The sequence below is a fragment of the Macaca thibetana genome, chromosome 3 (genome assembly GCF_024542745.1).
Source record: "Macaca thibetana thibetana isolate TM-01 chromosome 3, ASM2454274v1, whole genome shotgun sequence".
Classification (NCBI taxonomy): domain Eukaryota; kingdom Metazoa; phylum Chordata; class Mammalia; order Primates; family Cercopithecidae; genus Macaca; species Macaca thibetana.
In genome coordinates this window covers 95067607-95087122 of record NC_065580.1, presented here as the reverse complement: position 1 = coordinate 95087122, position 19516 = coordinate 95067607, and the positions used below count along the sequence as shown (strand labels likewise).

The 19516-nt window shown below is 35.5% G+C and overlaps 1 protein-coding gene across 16 annotated transcripts in view; it reads right to left on the bottom strand.

Moving 5' to 3' along the window:
* Positions 1 to 19516, bottom strand: part of PALS2 (protein associated with LIN7 2, MAGUK p55 family member) — a 108523-nt gene that overhangs the window by 48724 nt on the left and 40283 nt on the right. For 9 of the 16 annotated variants that reach the window (XM_050785424.1, XM_050785432.1, XM_050785425.1 and 6 more), the window contains one exon: positions 11259 to 11377. In XM_050785424.1, the coding sequence (XP_050641381.1) occupies positions 11259 to 11375 (117 nt within the window). In that variant the 5' untranslated portion in view covers positions 11376 to 11377. Of the gene's footprint in view, positions 1 to 10932; positions 11059 to 11258; positions 11381 to 19516 lie in introns of all 16 variants that reach the window. The other 7 variants (XM_050785426.1, XM_050785427.1, XM_050785429.1 and 4 more) reach the window with 2 other exon arrangements.

Below are 19516 nucleotides of genomic sequence, written 5' to 3'. Positions count from 1 at the left end.
ACTGAAGGACTTTCTTTCTGTGTTGGATACTATATTCTAAGTAGTGTGTGTGTGCGTGTGTGTATTCAGCAAAGGTAGGTATATTATACTCACACTATGGACGAAGAAACTGATGCCAAAAAAGGTGAAGTGATTTGCATGAGTTCACATTACTGGTGAATGGCAGAGTCGGGTAGTCTAATACCAAGACTTGAACTCCTATCTACTAAAGCTTACTTGACTTCATCTTTATATAGAGAGCCACTCTAACATTAAATTGCAGTTAATTATTCAATCCAATAAATGATGCATTATTCTCATTCACTTAAATGTATGACACATATCTCAGTCAGTTTAATTTAGTTGTTGCTTATTAGCATGGCTCTTCCAGTCTAGATGTGTTAATTCCATTACACCGTATCTATCCTCATAGTTATTTTATACCTCTATGGTTCAGAATACTACTCGTCCCTTAGACTTTCACTCCTTTGCTCTAAGTAAGAGCTATAAAGACCATTTATTTCTTCAGGAAAATGTTATATGATTAGCAACAGTACTTTAGACATCAGCAGTCCTTGGTTTAATTCAGGACTTTGGGACAAGTTAAGGAACAGAAATAATCAATGACTTGAAAACTCCATTCCTTAGTATGTGTATTAACCTGATGCTCCCAAATTGGGTGAGGAGAAGTAGGAATGTGGAAAGACTGATGGCAAGAGGTTGGGGGTCGGGCGGGAGAGTCATGTGAGAGGGCAGAATCACGTTAGAAAAGAATCCCAAAATATCTGAAGATTTCTTCATAGCCTCACAGTTTGGTTCTATGGAAGAAGAGAATCTCACTAGAAAATACAAAACTTGAAGACAGAAAAAAGCTTTTTTTGAAACTGCAGGTCTAAATATATTAACATGGAAAACCAACATACTTGGGGTCAACTGGGATCAATTTTACTTTTTCTAAGAAAGCAAATGCAGGCCCACATTTATTAATATATAGCTTTTTAAGCTCTGAGATGTTGTCAGAAACTTGGAACCTCTAATTCACTTTAAGGTCAGATTTTTTTTTTATTAGCCGTCAAGAGGCAAGTACCAACTTTAATTTAACTAATTAAACTAAAAAAGACAAAAAAAAACACGCAAAAAAATCAGAGGAGCAAGTGAGCCATATGCTATTTAAATAAATAAATCTTGTTTCCTTTTTTTTTTTTTATATTAAAGACCACTATTGCAACACTAGCTTAACTCAATAAAAATATATTTCACTTGTCACAAGTGGTTGGAAGAACATTCTATGACTGGCATTGAATATTTGCAGCTGATACAAATATGGCCTAGCCTTCTTAAATATCCTGTTCTGAGGATTTTATTCACCACCGCACCTTTGAGAAATGAACTTCAGAGAAGAAAATGTTCTTTCAGAACTTCTGGGTATTTCACTCAAGGACAATCCAACCATGCTTGCAAACAAAAGTTGTGGGCTATATCTAAAGTGACAAATACCACTTTGAAATAATAATCATATTATTATTATGTGTAGAAAACTGGTCTTTCTAAAACACAAGGGCAATATCATAAATTTTGTTTCTATATTTTGAGAAAAGAGCTATGTATGTAGTAGTTACTTATTATTTCTTGAAAAAGCTAAGTAAATGGGAAATAAGTTTGGCTGTGATCAAGCGCCACCCTCTTCTTTTATTCTAGAGACCTAAAACTCAAGATCAACATAGGTCCACAAATACTCAAAAACAAAGAAGAATTTTTGAGCAGACAGTAGAAATGAGACAGAGAGAATGGAGAACTCAATTTCTATTTTGTTTCTGCATACATTATATCAAAAAGGATGAGCTCTGTTGCTCTGAAAAAAATAAAAAAAGATGAGTAAGTATAAGTAAATCAGAATGGAATTCTCTAGTGAATAAAGAACATACCAGAAATCACCTAGTTAACCAAAATACAAACTCAGAGATTAGATAAGTTACATATCAAGGTACTCAGGAAACTTCTAAATAGCACTGCTGAGCTTCTCTTAGATACATCTGTAGAATTAGGAGAACCACACAGAGGTCAAACAACTAGAAAAGGGAATCTGTTAAATTTTTAAAAGAAAAAAGAACATTTTAAAAGCTTGGCTTTAATAGTAGTCAGAGGAAATACAAAATAACCTTTTTATAATCTTTGAGTGGGAAAGATCTTTCCAACTATAACACAAAATCTGAAAGATACATACATTATTTCAAAAAAGGCCCAATAAAATTAACTTCATGAACGTCTTAAATTTCTCATCAAAAATCGACAAAGTCAAAATACTAATGACAAACTAGCATCAAAACACAAATCATATTCAAGACAGAAAGCTAATGTCCCTACTTATGAAGGACTTCTACAAATCAATAAGAAAAAGATCAATGACTCATTAAGAGAACTGGGTGAAGAGTTTGAGCAAAAAATTCACAGAAAGAAAAATTCAGGAACCTGTCTTTAAAAATTTAATTTTATATGTCTAATTGACACATATTGTACATATTTATGGTGTACAATGTGATGTTTCAATACATGTGTATACATAGTATAATGATCAAATGGGGTAATTACCATATCCATTATTTTAAATATTTATTTTTTTGGGGATGACAACATTCAAAATCTTCTCTTCTAGCTATTTTGAAATATGTATTACATTGTTACTTGCAATAGTCACCTACTGTGTATCGAATATCTCAAACATATGAAAAGACACACAACTTCACTCATAAGAGTGAAAACTAAAACTAAAAAACTAAAACTAAAACTATAATGAAATACCTTTTCTCTTTATCAGACTGGCAGAGATAAAAATTCTGATGAGTGAGAATGTGGGAGAAGACAGACATTTTGACATATTTTTTCTAGTGGGAACATACACTGGTAAGCAAATTGACCATATCCACCAAAATTACAGTGATTCTTTTTTTTTTTTTTTGAGATGGAGTTTTGCTCTTGTTGCCCAGGCTGGAGTGCAATGGCACAATCTCGGCTCATTGCAATCTTTGCCCCCTGGGTTCAAGCGATTCTCCTGCCTCGGCCTCCCGAGTAGCTGGGATTACAGGCATGTGCCACCACGCTTGGCTAATTTTTGTATCTTTAGTAGAGACGGGGTTTCTCCACGTTGGTCAGGCTGGACTCGAACTCCCGACCTCAGGTGATCCACCCACCTCAGCCTCCCAAAGTGCTAGGATTACAGGTGTGAGCCACCATGCCCAGCCTTACACTGATTCTTTTCAGATCTATCCTAAAAAGGGCTCTGTGTGTGTGTGTGTGTGTGTGTGTACAAAATAACACACAGTAAGATTACACATTACAGCATAACTTGTAAGAAAAAGGCCATCTAAATATCAGAAGGCTGACTCAAAAAACCTGACATATCCATACAATAAAATACTATGTCACATTTACAAAGAATAAAGTTGTTACACAGGTACTGATATAAAATCTTATGCAAAAAATCAAGGTTTAGGATAGCAGTATAAACCCACAACTTCCATTATATTTACTAGTGAAAGATTAGATACTTCGCCTTAAGAGCAGAAACAAGACAAAGATGTCCACTCTGATCACTTCTATTTAACATCTGTACTGGAGGTTACAGCCAGGACAATTAGGCAAGAAAAATAAAAGAGTCATTCAGGTTGAAAAGAAATAACACTGTCTATATTCAGATGACATGACCTTGTATTTAGAAAATCCGAAGGAATTCACTAAAAGACCATTTGAATAAAAAATTAAGTTCAGCAAGGTTGCAAGATATATAAGATCAATTTACAAAACTCAATTATATTTCTATACACTAGCAATGAAAAATCTGAAAATGAAATTTAAAAAACAAGTCCATTCATAACAGCATTCAAAAGAATAAATACCTAGGAGTATAATTAACAAAATAAGTGCAAGACTTACACTCTGAAAATTACAAAACATTGTTGAAAGAAATTAAAGATTTAAATAAATGTTCATGGATTAGAAGACTTATCACTGTTAAGATGGCAATACTCCCCAGAATGAACTACGGATTCAATGCAAGGCCTATTGGAATCCTCAGTGACATGTTTACAGAAATTGACAAACTGATTCTAAAATTCTTACAGAGTTGCAAAGGGATCCAGAACAGTGAAAACAATCCTGAAAAAGAACAAAGTAGGAGTACTTACATTTCCTGATTTCAAAACGTACTACACAAGAGTTATCAAAACATGATGTTGACACAAGGAAAGATCAATAGATCAATGGAATAGAACTGGAAGTAAAAAAAAAAAAACATGTCAGTGGCCAACTGTTGCATGTTAGACAAAGGTGCCCAAAACCACTCAACGGGGAAAAATATTCCCTTCAACAAATGGTGCTGAAACACCATATGAAAGGATAGTCTCTTCAACAAATGGACTAGAGAAGCACAAGTAAAAGACAGAAGTTGGTGCCTAACATATAATATACAAAAAACTAACTTAAAATAGATCCAACACCTAAATGTAAGAGCTAAAACTATAAAACTCTTCCGAAACATGGGTAAATCTTCATGACCATGGATTTAGCAAAGGATTCTTACATATGAGACCAAAATCACAAGGCAACAAAAGACAAAAAGACAACTTGGACTTCATCAAATTAAAAGCTTCTGTGCTTCGGCCGGGCATGGTGGCTCACGACTGTAATCCCAGAATTTTGGAAGGCCGAGGTGGACGGATCATGAGGTCAGGAGATCGAGACCATCCTGGCTAATACGGTGAAACCCCATCTCTACTAAAAACACAAAAAATTAGCAGGGCATGGTGGCGGGTGCCTGTAGTCCCAGCTACTCAGGAGGCTGAGGCAGGAGAATGGCATGAACCTGGGAGGCAGAGTTTGCAGTGGGCCGAGATCGTGCTACTGCACTACAGCCTGGGCGACAGAGTGAGACTCCATCTCAAAAAAAAAAAAAACTACTTCTATGCTTCAAAAGGCACTATGAAGAAAAGTAAAAAGACAATCTATATAATGGGAGAAATATTTGCAAATCATATATCTGATAAAAGACTTGTACCTAGAATACATAAAAGACTCTTACAACTTCATAATAAAAATAAATATGACTCAATTTAAAAATGGGCAAAGAATCTAAATAGATATTTCTCCAAAAAATATGTACAAATGGTCAACAAGCACATGAAAAGATGCTCAACATCATTAGTCTCCGGGGAAACACATATCAAAACCACAATAAAATACCACTTCATACCCACCAGGACAGTTAAGAACCAAAAAATCAAATATCAAGTGTTGAAGATGATACAGAGATATCAGAACTCTTGTACACTACTGGTGGGAATAAAAAATGGTACAGCTACTGTGGATAACAGTCTGGCAGTTCCTCAACGAGACAGAGTTACCTAGTTATATACTCAGGAGAAATAAAAACTATGTCTACATAAAAGTGTATCCAAGAATATTTATGGCAGCACTATTCATAATATAGGTTGAGTATCCCTAATCCAAAAATCTAAAATCCAAAATGCTACAAAATCTGAAACTGAGAATTTTCCTAAATTAATGATGGACACCAAACCACAGATCCAGGGGGCTCACAGAACACTGTGCAGGATAAAAACCCAGAATTCTAAGTGTAGGTGTATTATATTCAAACTGCAGAAAATTAAAAACAAAATATTGAAAGAACAGGTGTTGGGGGGAACCTTACCTGTAGAGGAGCAAGCATAAGAATTATATTGAACTCTTCAGGAAACATGCAGAGAATAGAGTGAAATCTTTAAAATGTTGAAAAACAAAACAAAACAAAACAAACACCTCCACCAACCTGGAATTATCTATCCAGTAAAGTTATCATTCAAAAGTAAAAAACAAAACAAGACAAAACAAAAAGGACTTTTTCAAACAAAAATTGAGAATATTTGTTACTAGTACACCTGTCTTGCAAGAAATGTTAAAAGACATTCATCAGAAAGAAGGAAAACGATGTAAGTGCAAAACTTGGGTCTATATAAAGAAGAGTGCTAGAGACAGGGAAAAAAAGGTAAAATAAAATCTTTTACTTTTCTTATTCCTAATTGATTTGATAATAGTTTTATTCACAACAAGGTATTTGATTATTACAGCTTATGAATAAATGAAATGAATGATAGCAATATTATATGGGACAGGAGGGAGAAACTGGAAACACTGTTATTTATAAGGTAGTTGCACTACCCATGAAGTGGTATGGTGTTATTTGAAAGTATATTAGACTGCAAACGACTGCGAAATCAAGAACTGCTAAAAGGTTTTTTTAAAAGTCTAATTAATATGCTAAGAGAGGAGAAAAAGTTGAAATCACATACAATGTTTAGTTAAAACAGAGAAAACACAAAATGAGTGAGAGACACAAGGAAAAAAGGAAGGCAGGCAGGCAAGCAGGCAACAAATACAAAACAGTAATAGTATGAAAGATATTAATCAAATTATATCAATAAACATGTAAACATCAATGATCTAAAGCACTTAAAAGAGACTGTCAGCTGGGTGCGGTGGCTCGCGCCTTAATCCCAGCATTTCGGGAGGCTGAGGTGGGCGGATCACAAGGGCAAGATATCGAGACCATTCTGGCCAACATGGTGAAACCCATCACTACTAAAAATACAAAAATTAGCTGGGTGTGCCTGTAATCCCAGCTACTTGGGAGCCTGAGGCAGGAGAATTGTTTGAACCAGGGAGTCTGAGGTTGCAGTGAGCCAAGATGGCGCCACTGCACTCAAGCCTGGCAACAGAGTGAGACTCCATCTAAAAAAAAAACAACAACAAAAAAAACACAAAAAAACCAGACTGTCAGAGTGAATAAAAAAAGATGGAATTATATGTTTTCTACCAGAAACTTACTTTAAATACAAAGATACAGAGAGATTAAAATTAAAGGTATGGAGAAAGACATATCATGCTAACATTAACTAAAAGAAAACTAGAGTAGCTATATTAATTTCAGACAGGGCAGACTTCAGAGCAAGAAAAATTATTGGGAACAAAGAGAAGCATTACATAATGATAAGAGTTAATTTTCTGAGATGATATAACAATCTTAGTGAATGTGTGTTTAACAAAAGAGCACTAAAATATGGGAGGTAAAATCTGACAGAACTGCAAAAAGAGATAGGTTAACCTACTATTATGGTCAAAGGTTTCAACATTCTACTAGTAGTATAGGCATAGCTCAGAGATACTGCAGGTTCTGCTCCAGATAACCACAGTAAAGCAAAAACTGCAACAAAGTAAATCACACAACTTTTTTTGTTTCCCTGTGCATATAAAAGTTATGTTTACATGACAAGGCGGTCTATTAAGTAAGCAACTGCAAGGTGTCTAAAAGACGATGTACATATCTTAATTTAAAAATACTTGAAAGGTTAAAATGCTAATGATCAGAGCCTTCAGAGAGTTGAAATCTTTTTGCTAGCATAAGGTCGTGCCTTGATGCTGATGGCTGCTGACCGATCAAGGTGGTGGTTGCTGAAGGCTTGGGTGGCTGTGGCAATTTCTTAAAATAAGACAATAATAAGGTTTGCCACATTGATGGACTCTCCTTTCATGAAAGATTTCTCCATAGCATGCAATGTTGTTTGAGAGTATTTTATCCAAGTGAAACTTCTTGCAAAATTGGAGGGTGTTGATTTTAGATCTTTCCTGTTTTCTCCTGTGGGTATTGGTGCTATAAATTTCCCTCCAAACACTGCTTTAGCTGTGTCCCAGAGATTCTGGTACATTGTGTCTTTGTTCCCACTGGTTTCAAAGAACTTACTTATTTCTGCCTTAATTTTCTTATTTACTCAGTAGTCATTTAGGAGTAGGTTGTTCAATTTCCATGTAGTTGTATGGTTTTGAGTTTCTTAATCCTGAGTTCTAATTTGATTGCACCGTGGTCTGAGAGACTCTTTGTTATGATTTCCGTTCTTTTGCATTTGCTGAGGAGTGTTTTACTTCCAATTATGTGGTTGATTTTAGAAGAAGTGCTATGCAATGCCGAGAAGAACGTATATTCTGTTGATTTGGGGTGGAGAGTTCTGTAGATGTCTATTAGGTCCACTTGGTCCAAAGCTGAGTTCAAGTCCTATATATCCTTGTTTATTTTCTGTCTTGTTGATCTGTCTAATATTGACGGTGGCATGTTAAAGTCTCCCATTATTATTGTGTGGGAGTCTAAGTTTCTGTAGGTCTCTAAGAACTTGCTTTATGAATCTGGGTACTCCTGTATTGGCTGCATATATATTTACGATAGTTAGCTCTTCTTGTTGCATTGATCCCTTTACCATTATGTAATGCCCTTCTTTGTCTTTTTTGATCTTTGTTGATTTAACGTCTGTTTTATCAGAGATTAGGATTGCAATACCTGCTTTTTTTGGCTTTACATTTATATGGTAAATCTTCCTCCATCCCTTTATTTGAGCCTATGTGTGTCACTGCACATGAGATGTGTCTCCTGAATACAGCAGACTGGTGGGTCTTGATTCTTTATCCAATTTGCTGGTCTATGTCTTTTAATTGGGACATTTAGCCATTTACATCTAAGGTTAATATTGTTATGTGTGAATTTGATCCCATCATTATAATGCTAGCTGGTTATTTTGCCCATTAGCTGATTATTTATTAAAAAGGCAGTATCTGCACAGGGGAATAAAGTAAAATGCAAAAGTATAGGGTTTGCCTGTATTTCTTCTTCCCTCTCTCCTTTCTTTCTGGAATTACAAACTACATATATATTAAACATTTTCAGTATGTTTCACATATTCTGTTACCTTTTTTTCATTCTTTCTTTTCTATTAGCTTTTGTTTGAATATTTTCTAATAACCTATCTTTAAATTCACTTATTCCCTCTTCTGTTGTGTCTAGTCTTCTATCAGTGAACTAATTTCAGATACTGTATTCTTGATCCTAAATTGTTCATTTGATTATTTTTTATTGATTTTCTAATACTATTTTACATGTCTTTCCTCCTTTCTATTAAAAATACATTAATAAGTTATTTTCAAATCCTTGTGTATAAGCGCTAATAAAAGAACCATTTATGGGACTGCCTCTGTTGTTTTTCTCATGCTTAGTGGCCAGATATTCCTGTCTCTCTGTATATCTAGCAATGTGTACCTCTTTTATCCCTCTACTTGTTATACCGAGAGTGCTAACCTGCTGTGACTTACTATTTCTTTCTTGGAAGCGGAATTCCTCCCCTATTTCTGGGATTCTTTTTAACCTACATTATAGGAATATTGAACTACCATTGTTTTTCCTTATTAAGAGTCTGCTTGGATGTTGCATATTATTGGGTAATTCTTTGCTTTATTTCATTTTTATCCTCAAAAGAGTACAGTACCACCTTACCTGCTCAAAAGTCATCCAACCATTGCAACTGTTAAGAATAATGAACACGATGATCCTCTGAAATGCCAACATCAATGGCACAAAACCAGCAAATTTTTACTCACACCAGTTTTAAAGAATAAGTATACACACACATACACATATCCCATCACCCTGTGTTGTAGTAGTTAGAACACAGAATTTGACGATAGAACACGTGGCCTAAACCTCATCTGTCATTTGCTAGCAGAGAGACCTTAGATACAACACTTATTTACTCTGAGTCTTACTTTTCGATTCAAAAGCTGTTGAAAGATAAAACAGTATATTTTAAATTCATAAAGTTGTTAAGACAAAACAGTGTATTTTAAAGACCTTTGTAAACTGTAAGCATGTTATAAGTGCCTTATTATATAGTTTTTAAATCTATAGATCAAAAGCCATAAATTAAACAAACATGGACATAACAGTGTAACAGATACATGGACAATAAACTGACAATCAACAGAATAACATCAAGAAAAGAATAAAAAACTATTTTAAAAGTACAATAAGAACCCAGGTAAACTACTTAACATAAACTTAAACAGTTCCTACTAATTTCAACAGACCCTGGAGCTATTACTTTAACACAGCAGGAATTAATGTTTATGACAAGTCTGAATCTGAAATAATACCCTGTATATTATTTTTAAGATATAAAAATATATAATGAACATTGGAAAGGCTATAGTAAAAAATGACTAAAATAAAAATTCCAGTTGTATGATCTGCAAGTGGATTAGCTTCTGCTTAAGGACCTTTATACCATGTGATTTTAGCATGAGTAAATATGTAAATAAAATGAAGAATCTGTATCATTGCCCGGGCCTGGTGGCTCATTTGAGGTCAGGAGTTCGAGACCAGCCTGGCCAACAGGGTGAAACCCCTCCTCTACTAAAAATACAAAAATTAGCCAGGAGCGGTGGCACACGCCTGTAGTCCCAGCTACTTGGGAGGCTGAGGCAGAAGAATCACTTGAACTCAGAAGGCAGAGGTTGCAGTGAGCCGAGATTGTGCCAGTGCACTCCAGCCTGGGCGACAAAGCGAGACTTCCTCTCAAAAAAAAAAAAAAAAAAAGAATCTGCATCATTAACTCACTCTCACTAGTAGAAAACCTGGTAAAAGGTATTTTTCAGAGGTCTTGGACGATAACAAGTAATAGACTGTGGCTAAGAAAAAATCACAGAAGAGAGTGAAATCAACATTCTCATAGCGCAAAAACTAAAAGGAACAAGATGGCTCTACAAAGAAAAGGTCAAAGAAGGCATGTGGCATAGATTCTTGAAAGCAAGAGTCATTTGGGGGAACTCTAAAGAAGTGTATAGCAGGTTTGTAAAATAGGTAATACATTAAGCTTTAGTAGATAATAATTATTTAATAAAAATGGTTGTAAAGTATATTTATCAATGAGTTAAAGAGATTACTCCATAGTTGACTAGGGAAACAGGCTTAAAATATCAGGCTTATGCAACAAACAACAAAATTTCAAAAAAGCACTAGATAAAGGAAGTCAATAACTTAAATGAAAAGTAGGTACACGGTGTAATGTAAAAAAAGAAAATCAGTACCCTGCCATTGTTGAAGATGGAAATAGAATCAGGATCTTCTTCACAGGTCCTGTTAAAACACAACTGTGCAGGTGTGATTTCTCTAAACCTTAAAGGCATTATGCCAAAACTAAGAGTCATTTCATCCTGTATTTAAAGTCAGAACAGAAAAGAGAAAAATGGCCTAATTTTTGCATATATTAAGAATTCATTATGTGCTAAGTGTTTTTATTTGCTAACTAAACCTAATGTATATCAACCAAATTCTAAAACAGTAATATCTGAAAATATCTCTGTAAAAACTATTTCCAAAATAATTCAGTAATCTTATGAATAAATCTATTTACCTTGGCAAGTGATTTTACAATAGGATTCTCCATAATTCCCTTGAGGAAAATTAGGTCTATTTCTTCTGCTCCAGTAGATGAGGGCAGCTCTGTAAGGTTTTCCAAGACTTGCTGCATTGCTGCTGAGATAAAAGCAACATAAAAAAACACAAAATATGTAAATTTCAAGCCGTTGTGAAGTAAAATTATTTTAATAATGCAAATAGACATTAAGAATATACTCTTTTGAAAAATAATATTTTAAAAAATGAAATTGTTAAACAGTATGAGTTTCAAATTGACTTCCCAGGAATTAAAAGCAGGATAGATTTTTATATGCAATTTAGACTTTATCAGACTACCTTATACACACTTACAACTTTGCACTTGCTTTATATTTTTCAAATTTAAAAACATTACTCGAGAAAAAAAATAGAAAATTCAAATAGACTTATAAGAAGGAGAAAGTCTAATTTAGGAGTCAGAAACTTCCTGCAAGCTCAGAACCAGCTTTCGTTGAATTCTATCAATTAATTAAAAAAGAATTAAAACCAATACTTCACAAACTCCTTCAAAAAAAAAAAGAGAAGAAAAAGAAACACTTTCCAATTCATTCTATGAGACCAATCACTCTGATACTAAACCCAACAACATCACACACACAAAAATTACCGCCAATCTCTCCTAGAAATACAAATGCAAAAATCTTAAACAAAATACTGGCAAACTGAATCCAGCGACATATACAAACAATTGTACATAATGGCCAAGTTCACTTTATCTCAGAAATGCAAGAGTGGTTCAACATATAAAAACTCAATCAATATACTCTATTAATAGAACAAAGAACAAAACCAAATGACATTTCAGACAAAGAAAATCATTAGATAAAACCCAAAACCCTTTCATAATAAAAACATTCACCAAACTAAAAATAGAAGGGAAATTCTTCACTCTGATAAAAGTCTTCTCTATGAAAAACCCACAGCTAGCATCATACTTAATGGTGCTTTTACTCCTAATAAGGAATAAAATAAGGCTGTACACTTTTGGCATTTTTATTCAACTTTGTATTGGAGGTTCTAGACAGGGCTGTTAAGCAAAAAAAGAAAAGAAAAAGAAAATAAAAGGCATCCAGACTGGAAAGCAATAAGTAAAACAATTTATATTTGCAGATATTATTTTGTATATGGAAAATCCTAATATACAAAAATTTATTATCACTAGTAAGTGCATTCACCAAGGTTTCAATATACTAGATTAATACAAAACAATCAATATGTTGTTACACATAGTGTATTTCTATACACTAGTGACAAACCATCCAAAAATGAAATTAAGAAAACCATTCCTTTTATAGTAGCATCAAAACCAATAAAATACTGAGAAATAGATGTAACAGAAGTAGTACAAAATTTGTACAATGAAACTATAAAACATAATTGAAAGAAGACCTAAATAAAGGGAATGACATCCCATGTTCACGGATCAGAGGACTTATTATTAAAATGGCAACAGTTCCCAAATTAACCTACAGGTTTAATACACTCCCTATCAAAATCTCAACTGCCTTTTCTTTTTTTTGTAGAAATTGACAAGTTCATTCCATTCATATGGAAACTCGAAAAAACCCAGAATACTCAAAAGAGTCTTCTAAAAGAACAACAAAGTTGGAGACCCCACACTTCTCAATTTCAAAACTTACTAAAAAGCTACAGTAATCAAGACTGTGTGGAACTAGCATATAGACAGACACACAACTAAACAAGAGGCTAGAAACAAATCCATAAATTTATGGTCAATAGATTCTGACAATGTGCCAAGACAATGCAATAAAGAAAAAACAGTCTTTTCAACAACTGGTGCTGGGACAACATATATACACGTAAGAGAGTGATGCTAGACCCCTCCTATTATAATCTTAATTTTATTAGTTTTACCTCTTTTTGATGTTTCTTAGAATAAATCAACAATAAATACAGAAGTCGTTTTTAATATTAACTTTTATTTTTATTAAAATAAAATACAAACACTGTTAAAAGTCAAATTGTACTACTAAATGGCTTATAAATACAGTTTTCTGTTCCATGCTACTCACCCTTCTCCCAACTTACCCTACTCCCAGAAGTAATTTTACTAGGAACTTAATTGTTTCTTCTAATCAGATCTGTTCGTAGTTTCTCTTCTTTCTGGATAATATGCTAATATTGTTACTTTGTGATCGACTCATTTTGGACATTATCTATTTTCTGTTAGAATACTAGAGGTTTCAGCTTTTACCTTCTGCATCTTCAGATTCTCAATTTTTAAAAATAAAATCAATATTGTTTTTCATATGGAACTCTTAAGTTTTTTCCAAATGTTCCAACAAGCTTCTCACATTTTTACCAGTATTTTTCTAAATGTTCAAATCTTTTTCTAATACTCTATCAGACCTATTTCCTGTCTTCTATCCCTGATCTCCCTCACAAAGCATTCTTCTCTTGTATATTAACTTGGACAGGTTCATCTATGGGTGTTTCATGGATTACTGACAATTTTTGAAGGTAAAGAGGCGAACAAGAGGACAATGAGCACTTGACAAAGGAGAAGGAAAACAAGTATTGGACTAAGATGAAGAAAGATGACATAAGAAATAAAGAACATAAACTACACCTACTTTGTAATTTTGCTTAAAGTCAACAGGTTACCTTTAAGTGGGCAGGGAACAATAGAATCAAATTTTAAAAGTACTTTTGTCTTGTGGCTATAAATGTGGTTAGCAGTACTTCTCATTACTTATTTTTCTTTCTTTTGACATTGTACATTTGTCTTTATTTTTAACTTTTATTATGGAAAACTTCAAACATATATGAAAAAAACAGAATATAATAAACCACACAATGATCAGTGCCAACAATTAGCAACTCATGGTCAACCTTGTTTCATACTCCTATATACTTTCTACCTTATATAACTTTCAAGCAAATTCCAGAAATCCTATTTCAATGTATATGTCTCAAAGATCAGCATTCTTTTTAAACAACATAACCTAAATACTCAATAGTATCAAATTAGCAATACCTAACAAATTAACAGTAATTCCTTAATGTTATCAAATGTTTAGTCAGTGTTCATAACTCCAGTTGTACTGAAGATGTTTTTTAAATGTACCTTCTATATTGATTCTTGAGGTGCTTGCCTTTTTTTTTTTTAATTGGTGTTTAAGTCAGTAGAAAAGTGATAGAAATTGTGAAATAGATCTTTGGTTATTTTAAAGATCTTCCTAAGTTGTTACTGATTCTTAATCATATGGAATTTAATCTAGAAATGGATAAACTTGACATATCCCTTGTCCTGGAAATCTCCAATATTATAATGCTGTCAATCATTCTCAAATTAGTTTGTATATTTGGTAGATTGATAGTCAAAATACAATACATAGTTCTTTTTAACTACATTATCCTAAAAGCATATGAAACAATAAAGAAAAACCATGTGAGAAAATTATAACAAATAATGAGAGATGGGCCTAATCCCAATTTAGTAAACGTGATTCTGCAGAGTCCCTCACCAAAATTATGAACAGTGGAATTTGAGCTGGTACCTTCTTACAGAAATCTCTCCTGCTGTTTCTCTGCTTAAAATATGAATAGCTGTCCTTTGGTACCAAAGTCCTTTCTTCCCCAAACGTCAAATAATGTACCTTCATGATTTTTTTTAAAGTAGCAAAATGATTTAGTCCTATAAAATATTAAAACATTAATCTATAATGATTATTCAGCTATCGATAAACACTAGACAACTCTAGCATATGTAAATACTTAATATATAAAATAAGAGGCTCTCTGGAATGGGAGGCTTACAAAGTTAAGACAGGAGCCAGAAAAACAGGGAAGTTTTTCCCATTTACTTAGAGATCGTAGGAAGAAAGGAGAGTCTAAACTCAACAGGTAAGTCACTTACAAAGTTCCACTCCTTCTCAATAATCTCTAGAGGAGATAAATATTTTAATCAGACCCCAGATTCAATAACACATAAATGGGATTCTTTTTTTTTTGTTGAGAGGGAGTCTCGCTCTGTCGCCCAGGCTGGAGTGCAGTGGTGCGATCTTGGCTCATTGCAAGTTCCGCCTCCTGGGTTCACGCCATTCTCCTGCCTCAGCCTCCCGAGTAGCTGGGACTACAGGCGCCCGCCACCACACCCGGCTTATTTTTTCTATTTTTAGTAGAGACGGGGTTTCACCGTGTTAGCCAGCATGGTCTCCATCTCCTGACCTCCAGATCCGCTCGCCTTGGCCTCCCAAAGTGCTGGGATTATGGGCGTGAGCCACCGCGCCCGGCCATAAATGGGATTCTCACATGGGCTAGAGAAAAATTAACAGATTTAATCTAGACTCTTCAGTTACAAATATGAATAAAACCATGAATCATCAATCACTTATGAAAACTAGCAGCATGTATTAGACTAACCAAATTCAACAAACAAAAGCATGAACCTCCAGAGAAACAGAATTACCAGGAAATAAAAAGAGAGGGAAAAACAAAAACAAGATTAAATTGTGATACGCAGAAAGATCAAGCTGAAGAATACTCCCATGAAAAAAGGGCGAAGAGCGGCAAAGCATGAGTAAACTGTTATGGATCATGAAAGACCAAAATTTACAAGGTAATCAAATCCGGAAATGAATTAATAAAAGGAAAAGCAAAAGTCATTCAATCAAAAGAGATACATTCAATCAGTAAGTCAATAGAGATACATTCAATCAGTAAGTCAATAAATAGCTGGCTTTTTCGAATGACCAATTAAAATAGACAAATACTCAGTTTAACCAAGAAAAGACAAGACACGAAGAGTGATGTCAGTAAGATGGCTGACTATAAGTGTCTGGTGCACATTCCTCCGCTTCAAGAAAGGACCAAGGCAATAAATAAACACCTAAGATTTGACTGTAGTGTTTAAGGGAGAGTGCTGAAGTACAGTAGGGAAGTGGAGAGATACCTGTGATGATTGGAAGCCCACAAGGCCAGTGCGGAGGCATCCTGCCTCTGCCATCCCATCCCCCAAACATAGAATGGCCCTCAATCAGGAAGGACTTCTTGCGGGGTTGGGGGCTTGGGTAGGGGAGGAAGGTAATCAGAGGAACCTCAGCAGCCTCCATTCCCACTGCAAACACACGCAATCCTTACTAAAGGAGAATCCACAGTCCTTGCAAGCCCTGAGCCCAGTTTGGGGAGCTGCTGTGAATTTACACAGCTGTAATCCCCCAGACTGGGAGCACAAGATCTGCACTCCTCACCCACCACTTACTCCCTGTGAGCCAAGCTGCTGCAGCATGTCACCCATCATCTTGAGACCAGAACCATTTCTGAAGTACACCATCCACTTTTCCAGCCTAGGAGTTGTTTTCATTCCACTACGTCCACACAGGTGTCTGAATGCCACAACCCCAGCTGCATAGAGCCTGAGCCCAGGATCTGCTGTGACTCTGGTCCTGCAGAGCAAGGAGCCTGAGCCCAGGATCTGCTGTGACTCTGGTCCTGCAGAGCAAGGAAACCAATCCCTGCTGCCAGCACTTCCGGCCAAACAATCTGGTGGACACACCCAGGGAGAACCCACCCTGGAGCCAGCCACACCATTGTATGCCCTCCCCTGAGCAGCAGAGGTCCCTGAGCAACTGAGTAGCTGACATGTCCCCATGGTGGCTGGATGGTTGCACATCCATGTCCTGAGCCTGAAAAACAGCCTGGCAGGCTAGCCTCTGGTGAAGATGTCCTTGGACCGGCTGCATATTGGCACCTAGGCCCTAAGATACTCCAGGAGGCCTGAACTCAACAAACATGCCCACAGACTGGCTGAGCAGTTGTGCACCCAATCCAGAACCTAAACAACAGACTAGTGGGTTCTTCTCTGGCAAACATGCCCCCAGACTGGTCAAGTGGCTGCACACCATCCCTCAGAACTTGAGAAATAGCCCAGTGGCTCCAACCCAGGTGCTGTGTCTCCAAGCCAGCCAAGCAGGCATGTGCCCATGCCACCAGCCAGAGTAACAGCCCCATGGCCATAATCCCAGCAAGCCAGACACCAAGTTGGTTGCCTCATCACAGCATTCACTCATGCACCCCGACCTGAGAAACAGCCCAGTGAGCCCACCCCTGGCAGAGCTGCACCATCGCCACCACAAACTCTTGCAGCCTAGGCCACTGACACAAATATCACTAAAATTGATTACTGCTGAAGAATCTGCAGAGACTGCACTAGTGCGTCTACCTAAAAACAAAGTGAATGCACCCCAGCAACCAATACTCCAAGTTTTTTCACCACCTCCATAAAACTGGAAAAGGCAACTTTTCTACCATATGTGTAGAAATAAATCAATGTAGAGCTACATCGAACATGAAAATACAAAGAAACGTGACACTTCCAAAGGAATACAGTAATTCTCCAATAACAGATCCCAATTATCAGGAAATATACAAAATATCAGAAAAAATTCAAAATAATAATCTTAAGGAAACTCAGTGAGAAACAAAAGAATACAGATAACACGATTCAACAAAATTAGGAAAAATGATTCATTATTTGAATGAGAAATTCAACAGAGAGAGAGATATTAAAAAACAAACAGAAATCTTAGAACTGAAGAATTCAATGAATGAAATTAAAAGAAAATACAACGAAGAGCATCAACAAAATACTAGACCAGGCAGAAGAAAGAATTTCTGAACTTAGGACAGGTCTGTTGAAATAACTAAGGCAGACAAAAAGAAAAAAAGAATAATTTAAGGAACACCATTAAGTGAACAAATATTCACATTATGAGAGCTCCAGAAGAAAAGAAGGGAAACGTCATAGGAGATATTTAATGAGCTAGTTGTAAAAAACTTTCCAAGTCTTGGGAGATAATGGACATCCAGATCTAGGAAGCACAAAAGTCCTCGAATTGATAAAATCCAAACAGTCCTCTCTGGGGCACATTATACTCAAACTGTCAAAAGTCAAAGACAAAGAGTTCTAAAAACAGCAAAAGAAAAGTATCAAGTCATAGACGAGGAAATCAAAACATCACTACAGAGAACCACTCATCCACAAAAATAAACAATAAGAGAATGTAAGAAACAAGGGATATTTTTTAAAGAGAAAAGAAAACAACAAAATGACAGAAGTCCTCACGCATCAACACCACCCTTGGCTGTAAATGGACTGGATTCCTCAATTAAAAAATATAAACTGGCTGAATGGATTAAAAAAAACAAGAGTCAACTACATGTTGCCTACAAGAAACTCACTTCAACTGTGAAGAAACACAGAGGAAAAGCAAAGAGATGAAAAAAGATATTCCATGCAAATAGCTACACTTATTTCATTTCAGATAAAACAGTCTTTAAAAGCTGTGAAAAGAGACAAATAAGGACATTGTAGTAAAAGGGTAAATTAAGCAACAGGCTAAAATAATTATAAATACACACAACCCTGGAGCACCAGATATATAAAGCAGATATTATTACATCTAAAAGGAGAGATAGACCCTAATACAATAATAGCTGGAAACCTCAGCATCCCACTCTCTGCATTGGACAGATCACCTAGTCAGAAAATCAACGAGATATCAGATTTAAACTGTACCATAGGCCAAATAGACCTAACATTTCCAGAACATTTCACCCAACAGCTGCAGAATACACATTTTTTCCATCAGCACACGAAACATTTTCTAGGAAAAATAAAGACAAATGTACAATGTCAAAGGAAAGAAAAATAAGTAATGAGAAGTACTGCGAACCACATTTATGACCATATGTTAGGGCACAAAAGTCACAAATTTTTTTTTTAATCAAAAATAATATCAAGCATCTTATCTGACCACAATGAAATAAAACTAGAAACCAATAACAAGAGAAACATATAAAACTATAAGAAAACATGGAATTTCAACCACATGATCCTGAATGACCAATGAGTGAATAAAGAAATTTAAAAGGAAATTTAAAAAATTCCTTGAAACAAATAAAAATAGAAACACAATATACCAAAACCTGTGAGATACAGCAAAAGCAGTAGTAAGAGACTAGTTTACAGCAGTAAATTCCTGCATCAAAAAAGGAGAAAGATTGGCCAGGCACGGTAGCTCATCTCTGTAATCCCAGCACTACGGGAGGCCGAGGCAGGCAGATCACGAGGTCAGAAGATCGAGACCATTCTGGCAAATGCGGTGAAACCCCGTCTCTACTAAAAAATACAAAAAAGTTATCCGGTGTGGTGGCGGGTGCCTGTAGTCCCAGCTTCTCGGGAGGCCGAGG